Here is a 25,963-nt window from a genome sequence, read left to right as displayed (position 1 = left end):
GAAATTAGCAAGATTCCTTAAAAATAGCCCACACAATATTTTTTGCTAATAAATGCTGCATCCAATATTATGGACAAAATTCACACCTGGAGTAAAAAACAAAACAGATGCCACTCGGCTGCACTCAGTTCTTACCCTAGCTCTGTATTTAGCCCTTGATTTCTAATAACAATGTAAGTCCCGAGTCCTGCAACTGTGTTTCTGTTGATAGACCTCCGCACTATATCGCATCCCACTGAAGCCAATATAGGTCCTGGCAGTTTCAGGGGATTCCCCCTGCAGAGCCAGTTGCAAGAGTGGAGTCTAAATTCATGTACTGTAATGCAATGAAAGTCATTGCCAGTTCATTTAACAAAGGTCTAAAATATTTATAATCACAGAGAGGCGACACTAGTGTGGGTCACTGGGTAGTTTTGGCAGTGGAATATTGTAAGGCTTCAGTACATAAAATTACCATAAAGAAACTTGATGGGCCATATTCATCTCTGGTGCAACACCTCTATCGTTGTTGGTGTTGATATAGAGAGTAAAGGTGCATATCTAGTAGAAGACACACAATGGCATTCAGAGAATTACATTTGTTCTGTGGGTTGGAGTTCACATTTTAATTGTGTTTTCCCCCTATTGTAATTACATTTTAAATTCCATGTGAAAGACCCTGCATGGTGCCTAGCGAACTGGGATTTAAAACACTATTTCAGGAAACCAGAGGCTTCACAACTTCCCATAATTATTCTGGAAACTTCTCCGCCTATCACTTAATTGTCAGCAGATATCAGATTCCTTTAGAGGGTGGGAATATAAACGTAATTAGGAGAAATTATTCTCCTTGCCTGAAGTGGAATTCTGCTTGAAAAAGAGAGATCAGACACAAGAGGAAGTGTTAAAGAAGTGATGGTGCAAAAATGGCACCTATTGACGTATGTTCGGTTACAGGTGTTTATTTCTGGTGATACAAACTCAGTTTTGCATCATTGGCGGTTTAACAGAAAAACAAAAAAACCCACTGCACACACTTAAAATAAAGCTATAAATAGGTGAACAACAATATTGTTTGTTGTTAGTGAAAGGATTTTAAAATTTAGCCCCATGAAGAGCTCACTTCCAATCCAGACTGGATTATTATATAGATGACAACTGTGGGGAGAGAGAGTGGGGGTGGATGGGGCAGGAGTCCAGGGGGGCTGTCAGGGGGCAAGAACCGGGGGGGGGGGGATCAGATAGGGGGTGGGGGCCAGGCCAGGCCTGGCTGTTTGGGGAGGCACAGCCTCCCCTAACTGGCCCTCCATACAATTTCAGAAACCCGATGCGGCCCTCAGGCCAAAAAGTTTGCCTGTCCCTGGGCTAGAGGCAAAGGGGTATCCTTTAAAAATTGGAAGTCAAATCCTACTAAGAAAAGTAGAAAGGAGCATAAACTATGGCAAGTCAAGTGTACTTAGGCAGGCCAAAAAGTAATCTGAAAAGCAACTAGCAAAAAGACACAAACTACCAGCAAAAAACTTCATAAATACATCAGAAACAGGAAGCCTGCCAAACAATCAGTGGGGTCACTGGATGATCAAGGTGCTAAAGGAGCACTCAAGAAAAAAAAAAAAAAGAAAGGCTGTTACAGAGAAGCTAAATGAATTCTTTGCATTAGTCTTCACTGCAGAGGATGTGAGGGAGATTCCCACACCTGGGACATTCTTTTTAGGTGACAAATATGAGGAACTGTCCCAGATTGAGGTGTCAATAAAGGAGGCTTTGGGATGAATTGAGAAAGGAGGAAGGAACTCATATGAAATTGCAGAAATACAAACTGTAGCATGTAACCTGTCGCTTAAATCAGCCTCTGTACCAGATGCCTAGAAGAGAGCTAATGTAACCCCAATCTTTAAAAAAGGCTCTGGAGATGGTCCTGGTAATTACAAGCCACTAAACTTAACTTCAGTACAGGCAAATTGGTTGAAACTAGGGTTGTCGATTAATCGCAGTTAACTCACGCAATTAACTGAAAAAAATTAATTGTGATTAATCACAGTTTTAAATCACACTGTTATATAATAGAATACCAATTGAAATTTATGAAATATTTTGTATATTTTTCTACATTTTCATATATATTGTATTCTGCTTTGTAACTGAAATCAAAGTGTATATTATTTGATTATAAATATTTGCACTATAAAAATTATACACAAAGGAAACAGTATTTTTCAATTCACTTCATACAAGTAGTGTAGTGCAATCTTTGTTGTGAAAGTGCAATTTACAAATGTAGAATTTTCTTTTGTTACATAACTGCACTCAAACAAAACAATGTAAAGCTTCAGAGCTTACAGGTCCACGCAGTCCTACTTATTGTTCAGCCAATCCGCTAAAACAAAGAAGTTTGTTTACATTTACAGGAGATAATGCTGCCCTCTTATTTACAATGTTATCAGAAAGTGAGAACAGACATTTGCATGTGCATGGCACTTTTGTAGCTGGCATTGCAAGGTATTTACGTGCCTCGTATGCCCCTTCATGCTTCAGCCACCATTCCAGAGGACATGTTTCCATGCTGATGCCACTCGTTAAAAAAAAAAAAGTGTTAGTTAAATTTGTGATTGAACTCCTAGGGGGAGAATTGTATGTCCCCTGCTCTGTTTTACCTGTATTCTGCCATGTATTTCATGTTACACCAATCTCAGATGTTGACCCAGCACATGTTCATTTTAAGAAAACTTTCACTGCAGATTTGACAAAATGCAAAGATGGTACCAATGTGAGATTTCTAAAGATAGCTATAGCACTTGACCCAAGGTTTAAGAATCTGAAGTGCCTTCCAAAATCTGACGCATGAGGTGTGGAACATGCTCTCAGAAATCTTAAAAGTGCAGCACTGATGCTGAAACTACAGAACCCAAACCACCAAAAAAAAAAAAAAAAAAGCTGCTTTGGATTGCTATTGAGCAGAACCGGTCATCAGCATGGATGCATGTCCCCTGGAATGGTGGTTGAAGCATGAAGGGACATATGAATCTTTAGCACATCTGGCACGTAAATATCTTGCGATGCCGGCTACAACAGTGCCATACGAATGCCTGTACTCACTTTCAGGTGACACTGTAAACAAGAAGCATGCAGCATTCATTTTTTTAAATCACTTGACAGCCCTAATTGAAACTATAAGAATAGAATTATCAGACACATGAATACGATATGCTGGGGAAGAGTCAACATGGCTTTTATAAAGCCTAACCAATCTATTAGAGTAACTCAAGGGGGTCAACAAGCGCGTGGACAAGAGTGATCCAATGGACAGAGTGTGCTTAGACTTTCAGAAAGCCTTTGACAAGGTCCCTCACCAAAGTAAGTAGTCATGGGATAAGAGGGAAGGTCCTCTCATGGATCAGCAATTGATTAAAAAGATAGGGGGTAAAAGGAAGGGAATAAATGGTCAGTTTTCACAATAGAAAGTGGTAAATAGCAAGGTCCCCCAAGGATGTGTACTGGGACTTGTGCTGTTGAACCTACTCATAAAGGATTTGGAAAAGGGGGTAAAAAAAAATGAGGTGGCAAATTTGAAGAAATACTAAATTACTCAAGTTAAGTCCAAAGCAGACTGCAAAGAGTGACAAAGGGATCTCACAAAATTGGATGCCTGAGCAACAAAATGGCAGTTGAAATTCTATGTTAAGTGTAAAGTTAGGCACACTGGAAAACAATCCCAACTATACATACAAAATGATGGATTCTAAATTAGTAACTACTCACGAGACAGATCTTGAGTCATTGTGGATAGTTCTCAGAAAACATCTGCTCAGTGTGCAGCAGCAGTCAAAAAAAACCTAACAGAATATTAGGAACCATTTGGAAATGGATAGATAAAAAAGGGAAAAAATAATACCACTATATAAATCCATGCTATACCCACACACCTTGAATACTGCATGCAGTTCTGGTTGCCCCATCTGTACCTTTCCCAATTCCAATACACCTTTCTTGAGATGGGGCAACCAGAACCACACACAGGATTCAAGATGTGGGCATAACATGGACTTATATGGAGGCATTTAGTATTTTCTGTCTTGGGGAGAAAGGTGTCTGTCTTAGGTGCCTAAAGCAGGCATACTGATCCATCAGGAGCACTGGCATAATCTCCAAAGCCTTCTGGTTCCTTTCCCCAGCCTATTGGCATTTCTTTCATCTTAAGACGGTTGAGTCACAGCTACTTATCATAGAAGATTAGGTTGGAAGAGACCTCAGGAGGTCATCTAGTCCAACCCACTGCTCAAAGTAGGGCCTACCTCAACTAAATCATCCCAGCCAGGGCTTTGTCAAACTGGGCCTTAAAACCTCTAAGGATGGAGATTCCACCACCTCCATAAGTAACCCATTCCAGTGCTTCACCACCCTCCTAGTGAAATAGGTTTTCCTAATATCCAACCTAGACCTCCCCTACTGTAACTTGAGATCATTGCTCCTTGTTATGTCATCTGCCACCACTGAGAACAGCCTCGCTCCATCTTCTTTGGAACCTCCCACTTCAGGTAGTTGAAGGCTGCTATCAAATCCCCCTTCACTCTTCTCTTTTGCAGACTAAATAAGCCCAGTTCCCTTCATTTGTCCTTGGCCCAGTTTCTAGTCAATATTCAGTATGTGGCTTGGTTGCATCAGATGAGGTAAAGAACAACTGACCAGTAGTGCCTTCTGGAGCCTCTTAGGAAAAAAGTGATACTTGTTTTGTGTTTCATGCAAACTAGAAAAGGGGAGCATGATCAGAAGCTTGCCCGAAATGTTAAATACAATAAGAAATATTTATCCTGACAAGAATTCAAGAGCTTTCACCCAGTAACCGGAGGGGGGCGGGGAGGAGAAAAGAGTATGAGTCTGTCTCTCTTATGAACCAAGACTGTGATTACAGTGAACAAATATAACCACCCAACCTTTACAAGCCAGCATAGAGAGTTTTCATCTCTTACTTTTTGGATTTTGCGGCTTTGCAGTGGTGTTCAAGTTCCAGGAAATGCACTGGCTGGAGTCTAATGGAGCAAATTTGGATTGTTGACACGCTTGGGGAAGGATGGAGGAGACATCTCTTTCTGTTCACATTAAATTTCATATCATAACAACTTAATGGATTGTTTCTTATCGGTGTGTGTAAAGACCTATCAAGATAAATTCCCTGAAGGTGCAAGATGGTAGAGAAACCAGGTAACAGTCTAAGGCAGGGGTCTCAAACTCCCAGCCCGCAGACCATCTGCAGCCATAACCTCCCCACTGCCGCCCGCGGAAGAGAGACGGGAGAGACGCAGGCAGATGCTGCCAGCAATGTCCACTGTAGGCGCCGCCCCCCGTAGCTCCCATTAACTGGGGGAGAGGGACAGAGATATCATTAGTTGCCGGGCAAAGTCAGCCATGGAGGTAGCCTCACTTTTTTCCCCCACAATGAATATAAACAAGTCAAAATACCGAACACAACTATCTGATCCACACCTTGCTGCAATCCTGAAGGTTTCAACTGCTCAGTCACAGAGGCCAAACATCAACAAACTGACAGAACTGAAGTGTTGCCAGGTGTCTGGCAAATACTAAAAACTCTCTGGCAGGCGATGAATTGTATAAAGTTGTATGACAGCTTTATTATTTCTAAGAAATTCAAAATAAAAAATACAATATAAATGTTTTCTTTTCTGAACACCATCTTCAGTGACTTTATTGGCCCGCCAGGAGGATTTGAGGACTGGCAATGGCCCTAAGGCAAATTGAGTTTGAGACCCCTGGTCTAAGGACAGAGATATTGGACTCATTGAACTAGATCCACCATGATGTTCCTATTGCTTTACATCACTCTGGCAACACAAAGCCCTGTAGGACATCTTAGGTACTTAGAAGGCTCCCATTACCATAATGTCTGAGTGCTTCAAACTTTAGTTATTTATCCTCACAATGTTCCTGTGAGGAAGGATGTGCTATTATCCCCATTTTACACATGGGAGGCTGACACATGGATGGATGTCTAGATCCACAAAAGTATTTTGGCGACCCTAAATACCTTTGTGGATCTGGGCCAGAGAGACTAAGGCCTGGATCTACAGAAGGTTTGAGGTGCTGTTACATTCAGCATGATAACACCTAACTTCCGGGTGCTTAGTGTTGTTCCTGTGATTTCCTATGATCCAGAAAGTCTGAGTTAGATATCCAGGCTCCCTGTACAATTAATGGAGAGAGATAGGCATCTTAGAGTGTAATCTACAAAAGACAGCATCTTAGGCAGGGAGACCCCTACACTAGCCAATGGGAGATAATGAGGAGGGATGTGTCCTAAGCCCCACCCCCTCATGTGCATAGTCACCAATGCTCTTCCTACAGCCAAAGCTTACCTTTGCTAATGCGCCACAGCCCAGAACCCCTGTCAGGCAGCTTAGCTGCCCATGTCATTTCTTGCAAGAATGAGCGAGGCAGGCATCTAACTCCACACAGCCAGAAGAGGAATGGGTGTTTCCCCCTGCCAAACTTACAACTTTTAGCCCACAGGTTAGAGCACTCTTATGGAGTGTGGGAGATCCAGGTTCGATTCCTCTCAGTCCGAGAGGGAGAACGGAGACCTCTGTTCAAATCCCTTCTTCCAAGCAGGGAAAGAGGGAAATTGAACCTGGGTCTTCTCACTGTACACAAGAGTGTGCGCTAATCCTGAGCTATGGGATATGCTGCTGTGGGGCTCCTCACTCTTCTGAGGAAGCGGTTTCATTGTGAACAAATGTTAAAGAGTCATTGGGCCATAGATTCCGAGGCCAGATGGACCAGACCTCCTGTAGAGCAGAGGGTGCATGAGAAATTCTGTAGCCTGCTGGCTAGGGCATCTACCTGGGAGGCCCAGAGCCCAGTCCCCCTGCTCCAATAATTTTTTTGGAGGGTGTGATGGGGATGAATCAAGGCCTAAGGGGCAGCTTTAGCATGAGTTCCATTGTACCCACAGAAACAAAACCAAGGGTGCCAAACCTGAGCAACTGTGTGACCCCCATGAGCCAGATCACAACACCTGGAGCAGGGAGCCAGGCCAGAGCCACCACTACAGGTTGAGCACAGCTCAGGCTCACTCTCCAGGCCCCACCCTCCTGGGGCCTTCCTTCTGCACTGGACTAGGATTAGGATTGTGGTGCTGCTGCTGGTCTGTGCTCTCCTTGACTACAGCACAAAACCATGTCCAAGCAGAGTTTATATTACTGTACCCATGGAGGCTACATCTGCCTCTGTCTACGGGACTTGCCCATGTGGCTGAGCAAATGCCAGTCTCCCAAGTCCCAGACCAGCACCCTCTTTGCTGGGCCATCCTTCCTCCGACTCAAAGTGGCAGAGTAGAACAGAGCAGCTGGAGCATACTGGGGAATCTAGCTCATTGGCCTCAAAAGGCCCAGACTTGCAAGCCCCCCGGCCCCCTCTGCATGGAACTCCACTTAGAGTTCCAGGAGCAGAGGGCTTGTGGGATAAGAACACAGCTACTTGTTTATTTGATTGCTATCACCACATGGGAAGTCAGAGGAAAGCAAAGAAAGGAGTGAAAAATAATAATATCTAGGCTATATATGATTTCTGTTTATGAGCATCCAAATTTTAGAAATATCCACACACAGTGTGTGGCTAAGTACAAGGTAACAGGTTATCTGAGTTTTCTTCAATTCAAATGCATCTGAAAAGTCACCTTGAGAAGTTATCTTCAGCTGTATGGTGATATTGCCTTATTCATACTCATGAACTTTAAGTAGCTGTAAAGCACTGATAAAGATATTTTAAAATTGACTTTGACGCGTAGGTGTTGCAGTTTATCTTCTAGCCAAGCTTCATAAGGAAGCTTTCTTCTCAGTAATTAAACTCCTAATTCTATAATTAGATATTAGACAAAAAATGAAGAGCAAAACTAGGCACCTGAATTAAAAAAAAAAAATTGACCTTCCAGCCCTAATTCTCACTCTCTAGATCTTGACCCTTTGCTGAACTACCATTATTTACAGTTACTTGCTTTTGAACCTTGACAGTTTTGTACTTTAGCTTTTTCCTATTATTCAAGTTGCTTAAGTTCTTAAATCTCAATGATTTTTCATTATAAAATTTCTCAATTTTACTTGAATATACTGTAGATACTAGTATTTTCCTGCTATAACACTAATTTCCACCTTTGTGATAACTATTGTATGAGTAACTGAATATCCAAATTTGCCCCTTCAGCATGTCTTTTACAAGCAACGTTGTTAGTTTTATTGTAAATTGTCTGCCAGGAGCATGCAAACTTTGCCCTACTGTGTGCTGATTTGGCAACATACCAAGAACACAGAGCTGCCCAAGCTTTTGCAATATAGAGTAGATTTAAGCCATCCTTATCTTCAGTAAAGAAGTGTGACCAAGCAGAATTTAGGGCCCAGTTCATCCTGCTTAGCACTTTTACATGCTAGGAAATGGAGGCGACACACTTCCATATTAAGGAGAGTTGGTTCTGAACCACAGTGTAGAACTCTCGTGTTAGTGGACCAAACCCAGCCTACCTTTACATCACATTATAGCCCAGGTGACAGAATCCGAGCAGCTCTATAATACTTTATGAATATTGTATGTTGCCATGGCTACTGAGGATGTTTACTGTGTGAATATATTTGTTTAGCAATGGAGGGGCTTGTGGTTGTCAAGACAAGCAGGAAGGTAAACAATGGCTCAAGATAAGCTACTCCTCAGTAAAACGCTTAGGGTTTCTTAAGAGAAAGTGCTGGACAGGAAGCGATCTGGGAACAGGAGCTCAAAAGGACTACAGCAGTTGAAAGAGGGATGCTAGGAGGGGAGGGAAGCAGTTGTAGAGGAGTTTTTCCACGAAACTACACCTGTCACACAGACACCTGCAGGGATGTCTGACAAAGATAGGCCTGCCTAGATTCCATCAGGGGATGCAAGTTTGACTGGTAAGATACATGGGTGTGGACCATTTTAAAAAGCCTTCTCTCATGTTTTGTTCCCATTGTGGTAAATACATCCTTGCATTTATGAAGGCTGTCTGGTCAATATATTCACCACTGGGTCATAGACTACCAAAAGGAAGAACGACAAGTGCTGAATCCATTCAGACCTGCTAGGTAAGAATGGTTGATACAGAGTGTACTGTAGCTCAGAGCTCAGTCTCTGAGTGGGAGAATTGCAGGATTACACCCCAGGAGAGGTAAAGGCACAAGATCTGAGACCTGGGGGAAGGTGCATTCAGAGACCAGAAAGGGGTCAAATGTACTGCTAGCCCTGTAGCTGTGTCTGCCCAATTGAGACCAATTGCACTGCAAGTAAAGGCTACAGGATCAGGTCCATACAGTCTGAAACCATAGCATGTTCAAGTTTGGGGGTGGTGTGTGTGTGTGTGAGAGAGAGAGAGAGAAAGTGGATTTTGGGATGAAAACTGACACTCAGAGGAGTTAAGGACACATAGTATTGTGTTTAGTATTAATTGATGAATTAATAACACTAAAAAAATAAGTGGAAAAAATCATAGACACAAGAAATACAGAATTATGGGGGGGAGGGGGGGGAAGAACCATGCTTTGTTTAATTGTGGCCATATTCTCTCAGGATTAAACTAACAAGTCCCCCATTCCAGGGCTGAACTTGCTTTCTATATGGGCTGCTGTCACATTCTGGGGTGCCATCCAGACCAGTGAAAGCTTGTGTCACCACCTGCCCTGGGTGCCTTAAATGCTCTGCTGGTGCGGCTCACAGCCCAGACACCAAAGAACCCTGCAGTTCCCTCAGGGCATGCACTGTGCAGCTCTAGTTCAGTGCTCTGACCCTAGAAGTTTGCTTGTTACACCACAACAGCCCCACCCTGGTTACCTTGATTGCAACTTGCAGAGGTGACCCCAACACACTCCCAGCCCTGAAGTTCCCCCAAACCATCTGCCCTGAAGTATCCATCCCTCTCCTGGAACACTCAGAAATAATAGGGTTTGTTCACCCCTTTAACTAGACAAAAAAGCTCATTACAGCTTAGTAACTTAATTGTGGTAAATACACCCTTCCTTCAAGCACAGCACTGAGTTGGTTTATTGTAAAAACAAAACAAGTTTAACTAACAACAACCAACATAGGTTAAGTGATAACAAGTAGAAGGAGTAAAGGTTAGAAAGAGTAACGGTGACAGCATGGGGGAACCCCATCCAGTGTGGGGCAAATACAGCTGCCCTTGTGCTCAGGGCTATATGCTCTGGCGGCCAGAATCAAATGGCTGCCCTCACAGCTGTGGGGACTGTGGGGCTGTGGGGACCTAACGGCCAGAATCAACATGGCTGCTACCTGGGGAGGCGTGGCGGGCAGGATAGGGGCACCTGGGCTCACTCTGCTCTACCAGGTCCCAGACCAGGACCCAAGCAGTGGCAGAGTGTTCCACCACTAAATAAGCAAGGCTCTGATCGAAACATGCCAACTTCCCATAGGACTATGGCTAGTCCCACCTCCCCTGGGCCACTTCTTACCATGTCTCTTGGAACAGCAGTCAGGGCATCATCGGGGGCTCCACTCTCCTTGGCATATGAGAGGGACTGGAGTCACCAGGAACTGTGTATGTCTGTAGGTAAGAGAACTCCAGTAAGGGCGTGAGGGCATGTCTTCTTCAGCCCATACCGAGGAGTTAACCCTTCCCCATCCAGTGAGGGGCAAGTGCACCCATCACAATTACAAACAACAAAAGCGGGAATACGCTTCTAAGACTAAAACTTAATTTCAGCCAGTTACAATCTTTGTCTAAGCAGGTTTCTCACTTACACTCAATTTCCAAAGACTTCAACACCCTTGGTTGAAAGGGCCACCTTTCTGAGATCTCAAGAGCTCTGGCCTCTTTAGTCACTCAAATGATGGATGCCAAGACGGCTTCTGCTCTGTCCTCATATCTTCCCAAACTTACTGTTTTGGTCTCAGATTCAGGACGATCTCATGCTGTTCTTCCTTTCCTGTGGGCTTCCCATCCCCCTGCAGATTGGTATGTAAATGGGGCTTCCATTGCTTTTGGACACACATTGCTTATTTGCATTAGAGACTGGTAGATAGCTGCCTTCCCTCCTGTCTGAGAGAAAAACTGTTTCTCCCGGTGTTTAGCCACAGACTTTAAAACATAATATCATTAAGTATCCATATTTCCTCCTATAGTTTTTCATACATACATTTCACAATGATACTAACCACCATGGTGTCATTAGCTTTCAGAAAAGACCTTACTTGGTATACTTTTAAAATACAGTAATATTGTCTACTATCAGTTGAGGTTCAGATCCTCTGTCTTTATAGCTAGGAAGCCATTTCCCCCACCTGCTAGGCTGAGGGCTTTGTTTGCCTTTTATGTAAACGTGCCTTCCTTGTTTCTGCCTGACAACCAGACTGGTCAGCCAAGCAAATACACATTTATTTGTTTCTGGCAGACTGGGCTGATGCATTGCTTGCCAAACACATTTTAAGAACATAATTCTAGCACACATCCATAACCCTTTTCCCACATCCCCTACATACATTGCACAAAAATAGCAATGATCAGTGAGTTCTTAGTTTTCCAATGCTATCTTATAGGATACCTTTTAGATACAGATTATAGCAACAATGTGTTAGGCCTGACATACTCACTACACCTGACAAGAGCTGCTCACACAGAGTAGTTAGCCACAGATGGCCCTCTGCACCACACAGAGTCATTTGCTTGTAATAGCCATAGCCTCTGTAGTTTGTAGGAAGCTTTCCCTGTTTCTATCCTCCACCGCCTTGTTGAAAGTGACCATGAAGTTTCAAATCATACACTCTAGTTAGAGAAAGCACTGTCCAGTTGGCCCAGTAACAGTACCCATTTTACTCCTGCTTTGTTGATATTCAATCAGGCACTAGACTAAATTAATTGGAATGACATTTATTCTAAACAGATTCTGGTTTCCCTTCTCTCCTTCCACCCCCAAATCTTTCTCCTACTTTGTCATTTACAGAATTCACCTCCTTCTACTGAATTTTACTGGCACTATATTTCTTGACATGTCAAACATCTCTCTGCCTCCTAAGCCTCCGTGATGAAAAAGAGCAAACAGAGTGGGGGAATAAGCATGGTTTGTGAGCAAAGGGAACAACTTTTCCTTGAAATATAATGGGGCAAACTACGTTCCAGAGCCCACACACCCAGCTAGAGCCTCATCCCCTCCCATACCCCCACCCCAACCCAGAGCCTCCTCCCACATTCTGAACCCCCTGTGCTCTGAACTCCTCAGCCCCAGTCTAGAACCCCCTCTTGCACCCGAAGCCCCTCATTCCCAGCCCTACCCCAGAGCCCTCACCCCATCCCCACATACACTCCAACCCCCTGCCCAAGCCCAGAGCTCCCTCCCACACCCTGAACCCCTCATTTCTGGCCCCACCCCAGAGCCCGAAAACCCAGCTGGAGCCCTCACCTCCTCCCACACCCCAACCCCTGCCCCAGCTCAGGGGAAGTGAGTGAAGGTGGGACGAGCAAGTGACAGAGGAATGGAGTGAGTGGGGGTGGGGCCTCAGAGAAGGAGTAGGGGCGGGGCAGGAGTTGGGTGTTCGAGTTTGTGTGTTTATAAAAGTTAGCAACCCTAACTTTGGCTAGACTGATGAATCAAAGGGCCTTACAACTGTCATGGGACTGAATAAAAGTCCACACTTTTCTACTTGTTAGAACAGAAGTCCAGAATATATAAGGCACTTCCTAGGCATTAGGAAAACAATAGAATAACACTAGGTCTGTATGGACTAGAAAAAGATTAAAAGCAAGAAGTCATGGGTGGCAAATCTTCTGGCTGCCTTAACCAACTGGCACCCTCTCAAGCCATGCAGGATTTTGCAGCAAGTGTGGCTCAGTTTCCCCATCCCACCAATAATCATTTAGTTCTACATTTGGTAATTTCCTGTTTTGACTCCACCCAGGTCATTAATAGTCTCACAAAAGAGTCTGGTGAAGCAGGAACCTAGTGACTCCAACAGAGGGTCAACAGTCCCAGAGCCCCACATGGCCCTGACCCCCTTGCTCCAAAGTCCTTACTATCTCCAGGGCTGCAGAAGGTAGCAGAACCCAGGCCTACCCACTACAGTCCAGGGACCCTGTACATAGCTGCTAGAACAAGTTCCTCCCAATCCCTCACTACTTCCTACCTCATCTCTCCTGGAGGCTTTTCCCAGACTCACATTTCAATGCTTCCACTCTGGAAAGCCAACTTCCTGGGCAGCTGCTTACCAGTCTGTGACTGAAAAAGTCTCTCCTCCCTAGCCCCTCAGCTTCTGACAGCCACAGCTGTCCTCTAGTCTGCAGCCTTTTGATCTCCCCAGCAATTAGTCTCAGCTGAGGAGACAGCTAGTCTCCCTGTTAACCCCTTAGTGGCTGGAGTAGCCTGGGGGTCTATTTGACCCATGACAATTTGCTTTTAATTTTTTCCCCTAGTTCATACAGACCCAGTGCTAGTCTATTGTTTTGCTAATGCCCAGGAAGTGGCTTATAGGTTCTAGACTTCAAGATGGCTTAGAGTAAATGATAACAATAGTTTTCATTAATCAATACAAATATTTGTAAAGTTCCTAATGAGCTGGGACTGCTGTAGTAAAAAGACAAGAAATAATCTCATGAACAAGAGCACACATAATGCTAACTTCATAAAAGAAACATCTCATGTTTTCAGTGAGACCATTCTGCATCCTTGTAGGAAGAGCCCTTCTATCTGAAAGCCCCCTTGAATCTCCATCTCCATGGGTTAGAGAAAAATGCAGACCTCTGACATTTTTCATCTTGCTTCCCAGAGTAACCAGTGATTCAGTAGTGTTCATATATTTGGACCTTGTCTGTTTCCGACTGTGAGACTCCAATTCCCATTATGTTTATGGACAAATAAAGCTCACTGAACCTCTGTGAGCTAGTTGTTTGTGTCCTTATTTTACATCATTTTATAGTGATGCTAATGCTACCTGCATGTCTCTCTGTACATTCTGTTCTCCCTTTCATTACTTCAAGCAAAAGTCATTCCATCCTGGAGAACAGACTGAGGCAGAAGTCAGAGAAAAGGTGAAATAACAGAAATGCTGCTGCATTTAATGAACTTTTACTATTACAGGATACATTCTGACATGCAGTCTCTAATTGTTGCCCACAGAGGATTATTTAAAAATAAACTCAAACGTGTTTGGGTTCCTGTCAAAAGACTGCATTAGATGAAGAGTGAAAATCTGTCACCTCTTTCTCACATTTTCACTTCTTTAAATTAGCTTTAAATAAGCAACACAGAAAACTCCAATAAAAACGAGTGAACTGCCTTGGCCAAGGAAATTCTGAATGAAGATGACTGTTCTCTCAGATGCTGGCATGTTTTCCTGCCCTCTCTGACCCAAATATTGTAATCTTCTTCTCATTATTATTGTTGCACCTTTGCCAAGCAGGAGCAGATTCTTAAGGCTTTGCAGTGGGTCTGATTCCTGGGGCGAAGAGAAATTGATGCAGCTTTTGGCAACTTTCTTCAAATCCATTTTTGTTTTCAAAATGTACCCAAGTCCTGTTTCCCTTGAGCAGAGGTGATAACCTCCAAGCTGCACACAGGCAATTCCACTTGCAGACATCCCAGCTAAGATATTTCTCTGTCCACTTCTGTAGTCAGAAAATAAGCTCTCTCTCTGTTCTGCCCTAGGCACGCTGTCTGGATCCTGCATATCTCATCTGAGAAACTTCCTAGACCTCATTGGGCATGTCTACACTGCAGCTGGGTCTCTGCACTGACCCAGTCTCTCACAGTGGGTAGACAGGCTCATGCTAGCAGGAGTAGCAAGCGCACTAAAATTAGCAGTGTGGCCCGGGCAGCAGCTTGGGCTCTACAGCTTGTCCATCCCCTGGGTCTGAGCTATCCTGAATCTCCACCAGAGACACAACGTCCACACTGCTATTTCCAGCCCGAGCCCTGTTACCACAGTCTGTCTACCCAGGCTGGGACGCTCACTCCCAGCTGTAGTCCAGACTTACCCTGTGTTCTGTGTTTGTACAGCCCCCCATGCAATGGAGTCCAGCTCTGTGACTGGGGCTCCTTGGTGCTATGGCAATATAAATAATAATAGCAACAGACCAGCTCACTTACAGCCACTGGGCCTGGCGCTGGCTTCTGTGTGAATCTCAACCCAACTACATGTTGAACCAACAATCATCTTAACAACCAAGATGTGGTTACTGTACTGAAAGACCTTATAGGGCCTTTTGGATAAGGCCTTTTCAGAGAGAAATATTTGTACATCAACAATTCATAACATTTGTCCTCACCACCTTTGCCACACTTGTTCACTGAGTTTTATCAGTGTCCTTGCTGCTGTATAATCGAAAAAACACAGTCCCACCCTTGAGGAACTTTGACTCAGAGACACACACCTGGAGTCCCTCCATAGGCAAAAGGGATGCTGTTTCCATACACGAAGAATGGGCAGCAGTCACTCTCCTCTTCTGTCAGAGGAGGCCACCCTCTGCCAAGGGTTTTGGGAAGGAGGGAGGGACGCTTTGAATCCAGCCAGGGGCCAGGGCTCTCTTGTAGCTCTGTTGGCTCTTACTTTAGTGGTCCAGTCTTGCCTTCCTTACCCAGGAGAAGCCGTCACACCTCACCAGGCCAAACTCTACTTAAATGAGTAAGGAAAGCAGCACTTGGCCCAGAAAGGAGAGGCACTGAACCAGGAGAATGAGAGGCAATGGAAAGGGCATCTTCTGTCCCAGCTCAGACACTTCTGCTATCCTAACTGTTCACCTCTGGCAGTGCTCTGCTTGCTCACTTCTGGCTTGCTTGTCCCCACAGCTAGGGTGAAGCAGGACAATACAAGGCTCCTCTAGTTCCAGAAAGCATGTTCCAAAGCCCTCTGAGTTACTAACTCTTATTACATCTTCTTTGTGGTCGCCAGAACTTTCCAAAGGTCAGATGCTTCTCCTCTTCCCTCTCAAGGCAGCCCATCCTCGGACATGATTTGTTTTGATCTGACCTCTGCGCCAACCCCTGCAGTACATACTCAGGTAACTCAGGGGTCACACACTTTGTAGCTTTTGTAGACCGAGATCATTGCACAAACCAGGGGCTTCTTGCATCCCTCCATTCTCCTCCACTGTGTGCCACTCTCCCATCCCGCTCTATTGCAGGGACTCCCTGTAATTCCCCCAATTTCCTCCCTGCCAGGGGTTCTGTTTACCTGCATCCCTCTCACCTCCCATACCAGGGTCCCCCATTCTCCCCTCCTCATGGCAAGGGTTCTGTGGGTCCCCTGTTCTCTCCTTCTCTTCAGCAAGGTTTCTCTCACTCCCATTCCCTTCCCCCCACCCATACTAGGACCCCCCATTCACCACCTCCATGCTAAGGGCTCTGTGCCCTGTCCCCCATATCAGAGTTCCTTAATTTCAGCCCCCAACACATACTAGGGTTCTGTAACCCCTTATTTCCTCCCTTCCCCATAACAGAGTTCCTAGTTCCTCCACCCCATGCCAGGGGCTGTATGCACTCTCTCATCTCCCTCTCTCCCCTCATTATTGTTTTTCTGGGAGATGAGTCATTCAGGGTGGCAACATGTTAAACTCAATTGGGAGGAAAAGCAGAGAAGAGAAGGGGTTCTGTTATGCTGGAAGGTGTTAACAGATGCCATCAGCCAGTGCATGATCGATAGACAATCACAGAGGTGCCTGAAGCCGTGACTTTGCTGATGCCAGGAGCTCCATACGTCACCTATGTTCTCCCCTTTGGTTTTCCATTCGGCCCCCCCTCCAGCTCAATAGGGCTCTGGCCACTGATGCCTAGAATGTTCCCTGAAATTTTGGAATTGATCAGATGCAGCATTCAAAAGTTATTGACAGACAGACAAATACCATCAAATTGAGTGTACGGCCTTGCAAACTAAGGCAAAATCCCATTACCTTCCCTGGGATGTTTGCCTGAGTATGTAGTGCAGGATCAGGCTCTGTTATTTCATGAACTTCAGACTAAAGGAAAACGCTACACATTTTTCATCCAATTTGTTTTTTATTTCTGTTTAGTGCGGAGCCTATCGGCTCAGGATGACCAGCTTTTGGAATAGTATTCTGTTGTGCAGCGTTACATACTTGCATTCATAGGTCCGCAGATACACTACCCATCTCTTCTGTACTGTACTATGAAAAACATTGTCGCACACTGGAATGTTTTCGAAGACTTTTATACTCTTTGTAAATGAATGGCCAAATCCCAATCCCATTGAGGGTCAGTGGGAAAATTCTCATGGAAGTCACTGGTGTTAGAACAAAATCCTATCTGTAGACATAGAATCCATGGGCCAAACTCTGCTTGTCTTACTTGCACAATAATCCCACTGACTACAGTCGGACCATCCATCTGAGAAAGCGGGAGCAGGAGTCGGCCTTATACCACTTCAGGGGCTTGAGATGAAGAACAAGGGATAGACTGAGGAAGATGCATGATGTTCAGTTAGTCAGATTGTAGGCGGGTGTATACATGTGCTCCATCCAGACGTACGGCCTGATCCTTCTTCTGTTCAACTTTTGCTATTAACTTGAATGGGAGCAGGGCCCAATCCTAAGTGGTGCTGAGCATCTGCAACTCAGTCCCATTGACTACTCAGGATTTGGCCTCAGTGACAAAGTAACTGTTATAAACTCATTAACCCATTCAAGCGTGAGTGGTTACACTGTCATAAAATATACTCCTTGTCTTTTGACCTTGTCCCTTGCAATGCTCCTGAGATGAGCGTACAGCATAACATTATGTCTACATTTCCAGCATGTATTATTGATGGATTGACCTCTGCAAAGGGAATGCGTATTTAAGACTATGAATACTGCATCCACTTACTGCCGTTCATTAAAGGAGAGATCTCAAAGCCCACTTGATTTTTCATCAAGAGCAACAAAGTGAAATCCTATAAAATACAACTGAATGGAAAATTGATTTGGGGAAACAAACATAGCAGCAGTGTCTGCAAAAAGGTGTCGCCAATTGAAATCAAACGTTTTTGGAAAGCTTTACAAGGAAAGGAGTATCAAACTATTCACTTGAAATACAAAAAGCACAGGAATATTTCGGCAGATACTAGAATAAAATGCACACTGATTACATTATTCTTAAAAAAAAAGGAAACCATCATTTTCACATAAACAGAAATCATTACCTTCAAGAGCTAATTTAAATTCTACAAAAACTCAACAAAGGTTATCCCTGTACTTAACAATCAAGGTCACACTGCTAATTTACAATAAGGTACCATCTACTCACCATTTTCATCTCCTGCATTTTGCTTTTCTCATGGGTCCACATTCTGATTTAAATGACACAAGCTAATGATGCAGCAGTCATAGAAATTCTCAACCAAGGCTTTTTTTTTAACTGCAAATATAGAATGTATGATCATTTTCTATATTTGCTAATCTTCCTTTTAAAATCCTTTTATTCCAACATTAAAGAAAATATGAACAGTGAGAACCACACATTCAAATTGGCAATCTCCCTCCCGCTTTCACCCCAGTCCATTTATTAGCATGACAAGTTACAAAAGTGTTGTCTGTGACTATTTTTCAAAATTGATCAATCTGCTGGCTAAACTTTTAAAGGCCCAATCTAATTCCCCTTGCTGTCAATATCAATCTTTCCATGACTTCACTGGAAATAAATCAGCTTGGGACCCTTAGTACCAAAGCTTGGTTCTATTGGCATTAATGAGAGTTTTGCCATTGACTTCCATGACACCAACATTTGGGCTCTTAGTGACACTAATCCTGCAAAGACTTATGTGCTTAACTTTTAAGTACGTGAGAAGTCCCATTCTACTTAAAGTTAAGTACGTGCCTCAGTCATTGTAGGACTGGAGCCAAAGAGACCTGCAGATTCACTTGCCTGCCAAGCTCCAGAAATCCCCTTTCAATGAGCCAAGTAAATTCCTGCCAAAGCCATGAAATTCTCTATCTTCTGTGATTTTTTCTTTTTTCCTTCACACTTTCCCCCGTTTCTCTGACCTCTCAACATCAGGGAGGCTGTGGTGGGGTGAGAGACTCATGGATGGATTTGGTAGGTTGGGGTTGGATCTGAGCACCGGTCAAGGGTGGACTGTGAACAGGTTTGGCAGCTGGGAGGTAGGGTTAGATCACTGGTTTAGCAGAGAGAAGTGGTTGCACGTGGGTTCAGCAACAAGCTAGGAGGAGAGTCCATACTGCAGCATACTCATTTGGGGGTGGTTAGTATCAGGGCACCATTAACTCATCAGTGATGTGTATCTTCTTTTATATCATCAATCTATGGATTTTCACATTCTTAATTCTGAGATGGAGACAGTGCAGGTAACCGTGGATAAAGAATGTCTAAAGACCTTGAGTTGTAGTTGCTGAGCAACCACGCTATGAAACAACAGAGATGAACTTGGGCTGCAAATTTTGGATCCAAACTTTCCCAGGATTTAGGGTGTCTGGATGCAGGGTCTTGTTTCGTTAAAAGGAGCGATTACTAAAATAAAGAGCTGCCTCTGATCAACTGTGTGTATGATAGAGACATGGAGGAGAGGGGAAATGGACAGATGACCACACCTAACAAATATGCATATTTCTCAAGTGAATTAAAGTGTACTTTAATTACTGTATACACTAATCATAACAACGATAGTAGAGGGAGGAGACTCAATACAATTTTAGATGTCACATTCAAATAAGCTTTATTGTGGCATTCACAATAATTTCCTTTGATGAAATCTGTGGCAAATCCTGAACAAAGTCAAGGAGGCGCTCGGCAAGTACTGCCCTCCACCAAGAAGGTTTTCTTAGTCTCCTAAACTGGTCACTTTTTCCTCTTCCTTAAAAAATGCCTCTTAGAACTTAGTTACCACTTTTGTCAGCCTCCCCTATTTCCAGCCACTAAAAATATCTTTGGACTGATCCCGGGGACTAATTCTTCTGCCACAGCACAGCTTGGAAGATCCAAGTAGCAACTTGAGCTCTAAATTGTGTTGTCTGCAAAGGCTACTCTGGCAGCCAGGAACCGCAGCAATGTTCTGCAATGTTCATGCCCTCTTTCTGTTGGTAATATCCCTGCCATGTTGCCTTCTCTGGGAAAATCCCCAGCTGGCCAGTTAAATTGCTTTTCCACCTGCTTTGTGCTACTGGAGCTGTGCAAAGGAGGTGGAATGGGACCATGAGCAGGCCCCTTGTATTTAATAGGATGGAAATATGGGACGCCATCTAATGATGCAAATATAGCCATGAACTTATATAGAAGGCTTTTGTGGAGGGTGTGGGGGAAGTTTCTGGCTTTAATAAGCAAAAATTCCCCACTGTAGTATAATACCTAATTAATATTTGTTTGTATGCTAAGTTTCTGCCCACACTAAATTTTATACTTATCTCAGCATATGTTTGATATGGCCACATTTCTCATGAATGGCAAAGCCACAGGTGGGTCATACCAGTCATTTCAAACAAGTCCCAGCAGAGAGAGAGGGATGGATGAGGGGCAGGTGATGACCTCAAAGATGCATAATTATTGTGATTTTTTGTTCATATTTTATCACAGAATACTGCCAGGGGTCTCCACACTGCATGTATACATATATACTGTGTGTGTGTTATACATCTATCTATAGCCAATGTTAAATTTTACAAGTGAGGGGGCGAAAATAATCCAGAAATTTAATCTTAAATTTTGGTGATAGACTATATTTGAAAACATTTTGTAGACCATCATGCCACAAGGTAGAAGAGCTTTGGATTATATCATCAAAAAGAACAGATATTCATCAGGATATTTACAATTCACAGCGCTGTGACTGGGCACACCTTGTACTTCACTTCAAACAAGTATTTCACAGTAACGTGTAGCATGATGGGGGCCCTGGGATACTAACTCAGCAGACAGCATCACTTCTACGTTCCCTTATTTTCCATGGTCTAGGAAGTCTATAAGGCCTTGTTCACACAGACTCGTAAGTGGCTTAACTTAAGATGTGTTTTTAAACTGATTTAGTTAAACTGGTGCAAGTTGTCTTGTATAGACAAGGCCTAAGTTTGACCCTTTGACACCCTAACAGCCTTTCATGATATGACAGCATAATTCTATGTATTCTATGAGTTCCCAAGTGTGAACATGGTAATGCACAACTCTGTAAATACAATCAGTACTTCCCACTCTAGAAAGTCCCCATACACCATATCATCATGATAAACCAGAACAGCACCAAAGGAGTAATGGCAGGCTACCAGCCTAAATTGCATTTAGTTTTAAAAATATATTCCTATTTATGTGAACATCAAGGGAATCTGTGTTCCATGCATTTATAGACTTCATAAATAGTTTTGGTGAGAAGAAGTTGTTATAATCTATAATTTTAACCACAATAGACTCGTCAGCCACAGATCTCGAGGTGCTTTACAAATGTGGTTGAACAGCATTATTCCCATGTTACAGTTGGGGCAATTGAGACACAGAAGTTAAGTGACTTTACACAGCAAGTTGGTGGCTGATTTGGGAGGAAAGCCCATGACTCCTGACCCTCAGTGCCATTCTTAAACCACTAGTGACTAGTCCATGGCTACCCTATGTGCTAAAGCTAAGACTGAATAACTTGCTCAAATTATGTATGTCCTCAATCCTATCAGTTTGAGTCATAATTTTATGTAATCAGCTAAACACTTTCCATGAGTACTGTGCATCAAGGGTACTTCTGGTCCCAGTCTGTAAATGAGACAACAGGGCATTGTCATTACTGCAGCACTTTACGGATAGATAAAGACAAGAGCAATACTGTTATTGAACACCACGAGCCAGATCCTGGGCTGTCTTGGGACAGTACAAAGCTCTTCTGGTCCCAGATCCAGGTCCCAGATGACTTCCTCCGTCATAGCGGGACTTGTGGGTTACAACAGCTGCTGTAGAGACTCTTCCACCACCACCACCTCTCCGGGCCCCCAGTGTAGGGGGCATAGCTGAGAGAAGGGGGATGGCAAGGGCTCTGTCATGCCCCAAGATCCATGGCTACAAGGATAACCTTTGGGGCCACTGGCAGCTAGAGCAATTTGAAGCAAGTGGGTTCTAAGTTGAAGTGGGAGCCTGGCCTGGCACAGATCAGCCCAGGAGCAGGGAAGCACCAAGGTGGCATAAAGCCACCTCTGCACAGCCCCCTCCTGAGCTGCACTGAGTGCGCCTCAGCCCCAACTCAGGATCTGGGCCTGTGGCTAGGACTTGTCAATATTTTGCATTTTAATGTAACACCAAACTGTTGACTGCTAATTAGAAGCTGCACTTGTTACCTACTGTAGCTACACAGACCCGGGGCACCATCCTAAAATGGTGTCCCTGACCGGAATGACTGTGGTTTTGCAGGAGGATGTTTCTAATGGAGGAGACGGCAACTGAACTCGAATAATACGTTTTCGGGCACTGATTTCTGTTAGGTAGAGCTGTGCAAGCTGTCATCTCCGATGAATATGTACAGACTTCAAAAGAACTGCCGTGTGTAATGCTGCCTCTATCAACCATCACCAAATTCACAGGTACATAAAAATGTATGGAAGCATAAAATTAATAGAGAAGAAAACTAAATACAGAGACAGCTAGGCGAGAATACTGCTACTTCCAATGCAGTGGGCAAGGTTCCACGATCTCTCTCCTCTTATATCATCCAATCATATTCACATTGCACAAATCATTGTTATGGGTCCAATCCTGCAAATGGCTAAGCACCATCATCTCCCACTGACTGGGAATGGAGGGTTCACAGGATCAGCCCTATGGCTCAGTGGTCATCAGACTCTCTCTTTAGACTCATTTGAGTTTTGGATTTTCCCCTTCCAGCTTTCCTGAGGTAGCAGACCTGGACATCTTCCTTCCTATGTTTCAAAACTTTTAAAGAAGAAGAGGGGAATAAGGAGGACAGACATGAGGAATTATCCTAGCTATTGCACAAACAGGCTCAATTTGAAGCATTCCATTACCACAGACAGTGCCACAGCCTCCCGCAAAAGCATTCAAAAGTGGAGTTCATTTTTATAAGTATCACCTTGAAAGATATTAAGGACACAGTGTTGGTTTGGTGATTTATACAATGATCCATCGCGTCTGGGGGCTGACTCTCCATTGCATTCTGATTCTCTGTTGCACCTTGTGTAGTCATTTACACTTGTGCAGAAGGAGCATTCTGATTTGGTAGTATTTTACACCCCATAAATGACTGTACAAAGTCAAGGCTATGGAGCGTCAGACTCTGGATAACACTGACTACTGAGTATAGTGTACTGCTATAGTGAAACATCTGCAGAACGTCTGTGCATGAAAGAGCTTTCAGAAGACAAATCAACCCATTCCTTCTGTTGCTCAGCAAGTTTTTCTGCCAAGCATTTTATTAAAACAGGATCCACTTTGGAGTCAAATTTATTGGCAAACCAGTGTCCATAATTTATAAGCCACCTTAATTCTGAAGCTCCATAGATGCACACACTGCGAAGATGTGTACCAGTACAAGGAGGATATAAGTGGTCCTCCAGATAATTCCATTTTACCAGGCGAGTCTTGCTTTGCAGGTCTGTTATATCTTGAGCTGACCTTGAAATCTCCCCAGGTACTCCAGGCAGACGTGCAAGGGTTGCCCAGAAATGTTCATCTGGAGAATAAGTGTCCTTGGACCATTCAAAAAAATCTTTAGCAAGAGAGTTTTCAAAGGTATATTGGATGAATGCTCGACTTAAAACAAAATAGGCACTGCCTACAAAAACCTCAATGTTATGAGGTGGTGGCTCTTTAGAAATGTTGGTTTTTACAGGCATCTGCATGTACTTATAAGGCACTGTCTCAAGTTCATAGTGATATGTGAATCGTTCCCTTTTGCTGCTACTTGGCTTTATGGTCTCCAGCATGTTTCCTCCATTGAGTTTCTTCAAATCAGATACCAATTCAAAGTTTGACCTCAAAGGAAAGTCTTGACCACACAAATTAATAACATACTTCCACGGAAACGATGACCTCATCAAGTCAGACAAACAATTAAAATCTGCTTGGAGCCTAGAAATGTGTGCATATTCCACTGTCTCCAATTTAGATGCAATGAAAATATTGGGGAAGCACTTAGCTAAATTGTCCATAGCACATTTGAAAGTATTAGCAGACTTTTGGTCATAATGGATGCAGTAAATATTTTGATGGCTGTATATTGTGTGTATGAGTCTTTCAACCATTATTGCATCTTTGTGAACAACCAAAGAGTAGGCTAATGGGAAACTTTCCTCCTGCGGGGAAACAGGCTTTAGGTGGTATCCTCTAAGTGTATAATACATCTGACAATCGCTGGTCATAGCTATAACGTCTTCATCTTCTAAATCAATGATGTCTTTTCTTCTTATCTCTAAACTCTTGCCAATTTCACCGGGTTCTTGTTCGTATATACGTGAACAGTTAATTTCATACTGGAAGTCGTTTCTAAGATGGGAGTATTTGTTTTTAACATAAGAAGAAGTGCTTAAAAAGTGCTCAACCAAATAAATACCTTTGTGAGGGAATAAGAGTCTTTCAACATTGAGGAGTTTCAGAAGTGCAAGCAGCCACACCGTTAAAAAAAGGATCAGGATCTTTTGTCTCATGGGATACTTGAAGGGACACTTATATCTCTTCATTCTGTAGGAAGATAGCAATATAGTGAGATTTTAATCATGGAAGGGTACAGTAAAGATATTCCAGCTTCTGCTAGAAACAAAACAGCATTGATTTGGCTACAGCTTAAAAACAATGATAGCAGAAAGACATGGCATTGAAAACACTATTATTTTCTTATATTAAACTTCACTTAGTAGCAGCAGATCATAAGCATGTTAATTCAAGGCCAGATTTTGTCAGCCTTGTTTGCACCAAGCTGTTCCTCATGCTGAAGTAGCATAGTGAAGCCAGTGGAACACTTTGCAGAGTAAGATACTATTCAGCCTGAGTAAGGGTGTCTGCATCACATGGTTGATTTGCCAACTCCCTTTCATCTCCACCTGCACGCCCCCAAGGAAGAAACCACCAACAGTCACTGGTGTTGCAGAAGTGCAATTTTCATCTCTGTGCTACTACGGAGTTGGGCTGAATTTAGCCCCTTGGCTAAAATCCCATCGAATTCAGTTGAAGCAGGATCAGAACCATACAGTTATTTCTTTACAGGTCAGTTAATAGTGGATATTTATTTTGTTCAGATATTTTAAATATTGCTTTTTAAAATTAAAAATAAAGAATTGAAGCCAGTGCTTTAAAAATAAGACAGAGCATCCTCTTTATCGGCAGCATTGGGGCTGGCCAATGTGTGGGTGTATAAGCGGGGAGGAGGGGTAAGGTACTTCCCCCCGACACCTCCAGGTATGGCTGATCCTTGCACAGAAGACCCTGCCCTCCCTTCAGGGGTAAGGGCTGCTCCCGGATGGTGGCAGCAACTGCTGCAAAGGAAGTGGCGGTGAGATGGGGTCATAACCCTGGCAGCAATGGAGGGGAGCACACAGTGCACCCTTCTGCCTCCTGGAGCTCTGGGAGACTGCTACAAAGGCACTGCCGAGGTCTAGGTTGTGCAACAGCATATTAAAAGCCACCTGCTATGTAACCACTTTTAAACTTAGGTTTTATTCCAATGAAAGCGAAGTACAATGATCCTTTCTCCAAAACAAAAAAAGTGTTTTTTGCTTTCAGCAGCAGAATGTGAAGAGCATCGTGTCTATTACTGGATTAAAATGAGACAGGACTCAGCATCCAGGTGCAATCTTAGTTATAACTCCATTTTCCCTCTTAATGGAACTGCTCATGCATAGAGCAGTCTGCAGTTTTTTCTCTGAAAGGAGCTGTTTAGCTACCACTGTATGAGTGTTTGGTTAATAGGAAGGCAAAGAGCAGAAGACAGCTTTGCTACCTTATGGTCATATGTTTTGCTGAATTTGAAAAATATGAAACTGAACCAGGGTGACCAGACAGCAAATGTGAAAAAATCGGGACGGGGGTGGGGGGTAATAGGA

At 43.5% G+C, this 25,963-nt stretch overlaps 1 protein-coding gene across 6 annotated transcripts in view; it reads right to left on the bottom strand.

The window, feature by feature from the left end:
• GCNT4 (glucosaminyl (N-acetyl) transferase 4) overlaps positions 1-25,963 on the bottom strand; it is a 128,023-nt gene that overhangs the window by 77,800 nt on the left and 24,260 nt on the right. For 4 of the 6 annotated variants that reach the window (XR_006290961.1, XR_006290962.1, XR_006290963.1 and 1 more), the window contains exons 3-4: positions 24,478-24,605; positions 10,464-10,555 (exon numbers count right to left, since the gene is read on the bottom strand). Coding sequence is in view for 2 of the 6 variants with exons in the window: in XM_027826922.3 (XP_027682723.1) it covers positions 23,237-24,604 (1,368 nt within the window). In the remaining 4 variants the exon portion in view is untranslated. Of the gene's footprint in view, positions 1-10,463; positions 10,556-16,971; positions 24,606-25,963 lie in introns of those variants that run through there. The other 2 variants (XM_027826922.3, XM_027826921.3) reach the window with 1 other exon arrangement.

The sequence above is a fragment of the Chelonia mydas genome, chromosome 5 (genome assembly GCF_015237465.2).
Source record: "Chelonia mydas isolate rCheMyd1 chromosome 5, rCheMyd1.pri.v2, whole genome shotgun sequence".
Lineage (NCBI taxonomy): Eukaryota > Metazoa > Chordata > Testudines > Cheloniidae > Chelonia > Chelonia mydas.
Note: the sequence above shows the minus strand (reverse complement) of the source record. Positions and strands in the feature narration are given on the sequence as shown.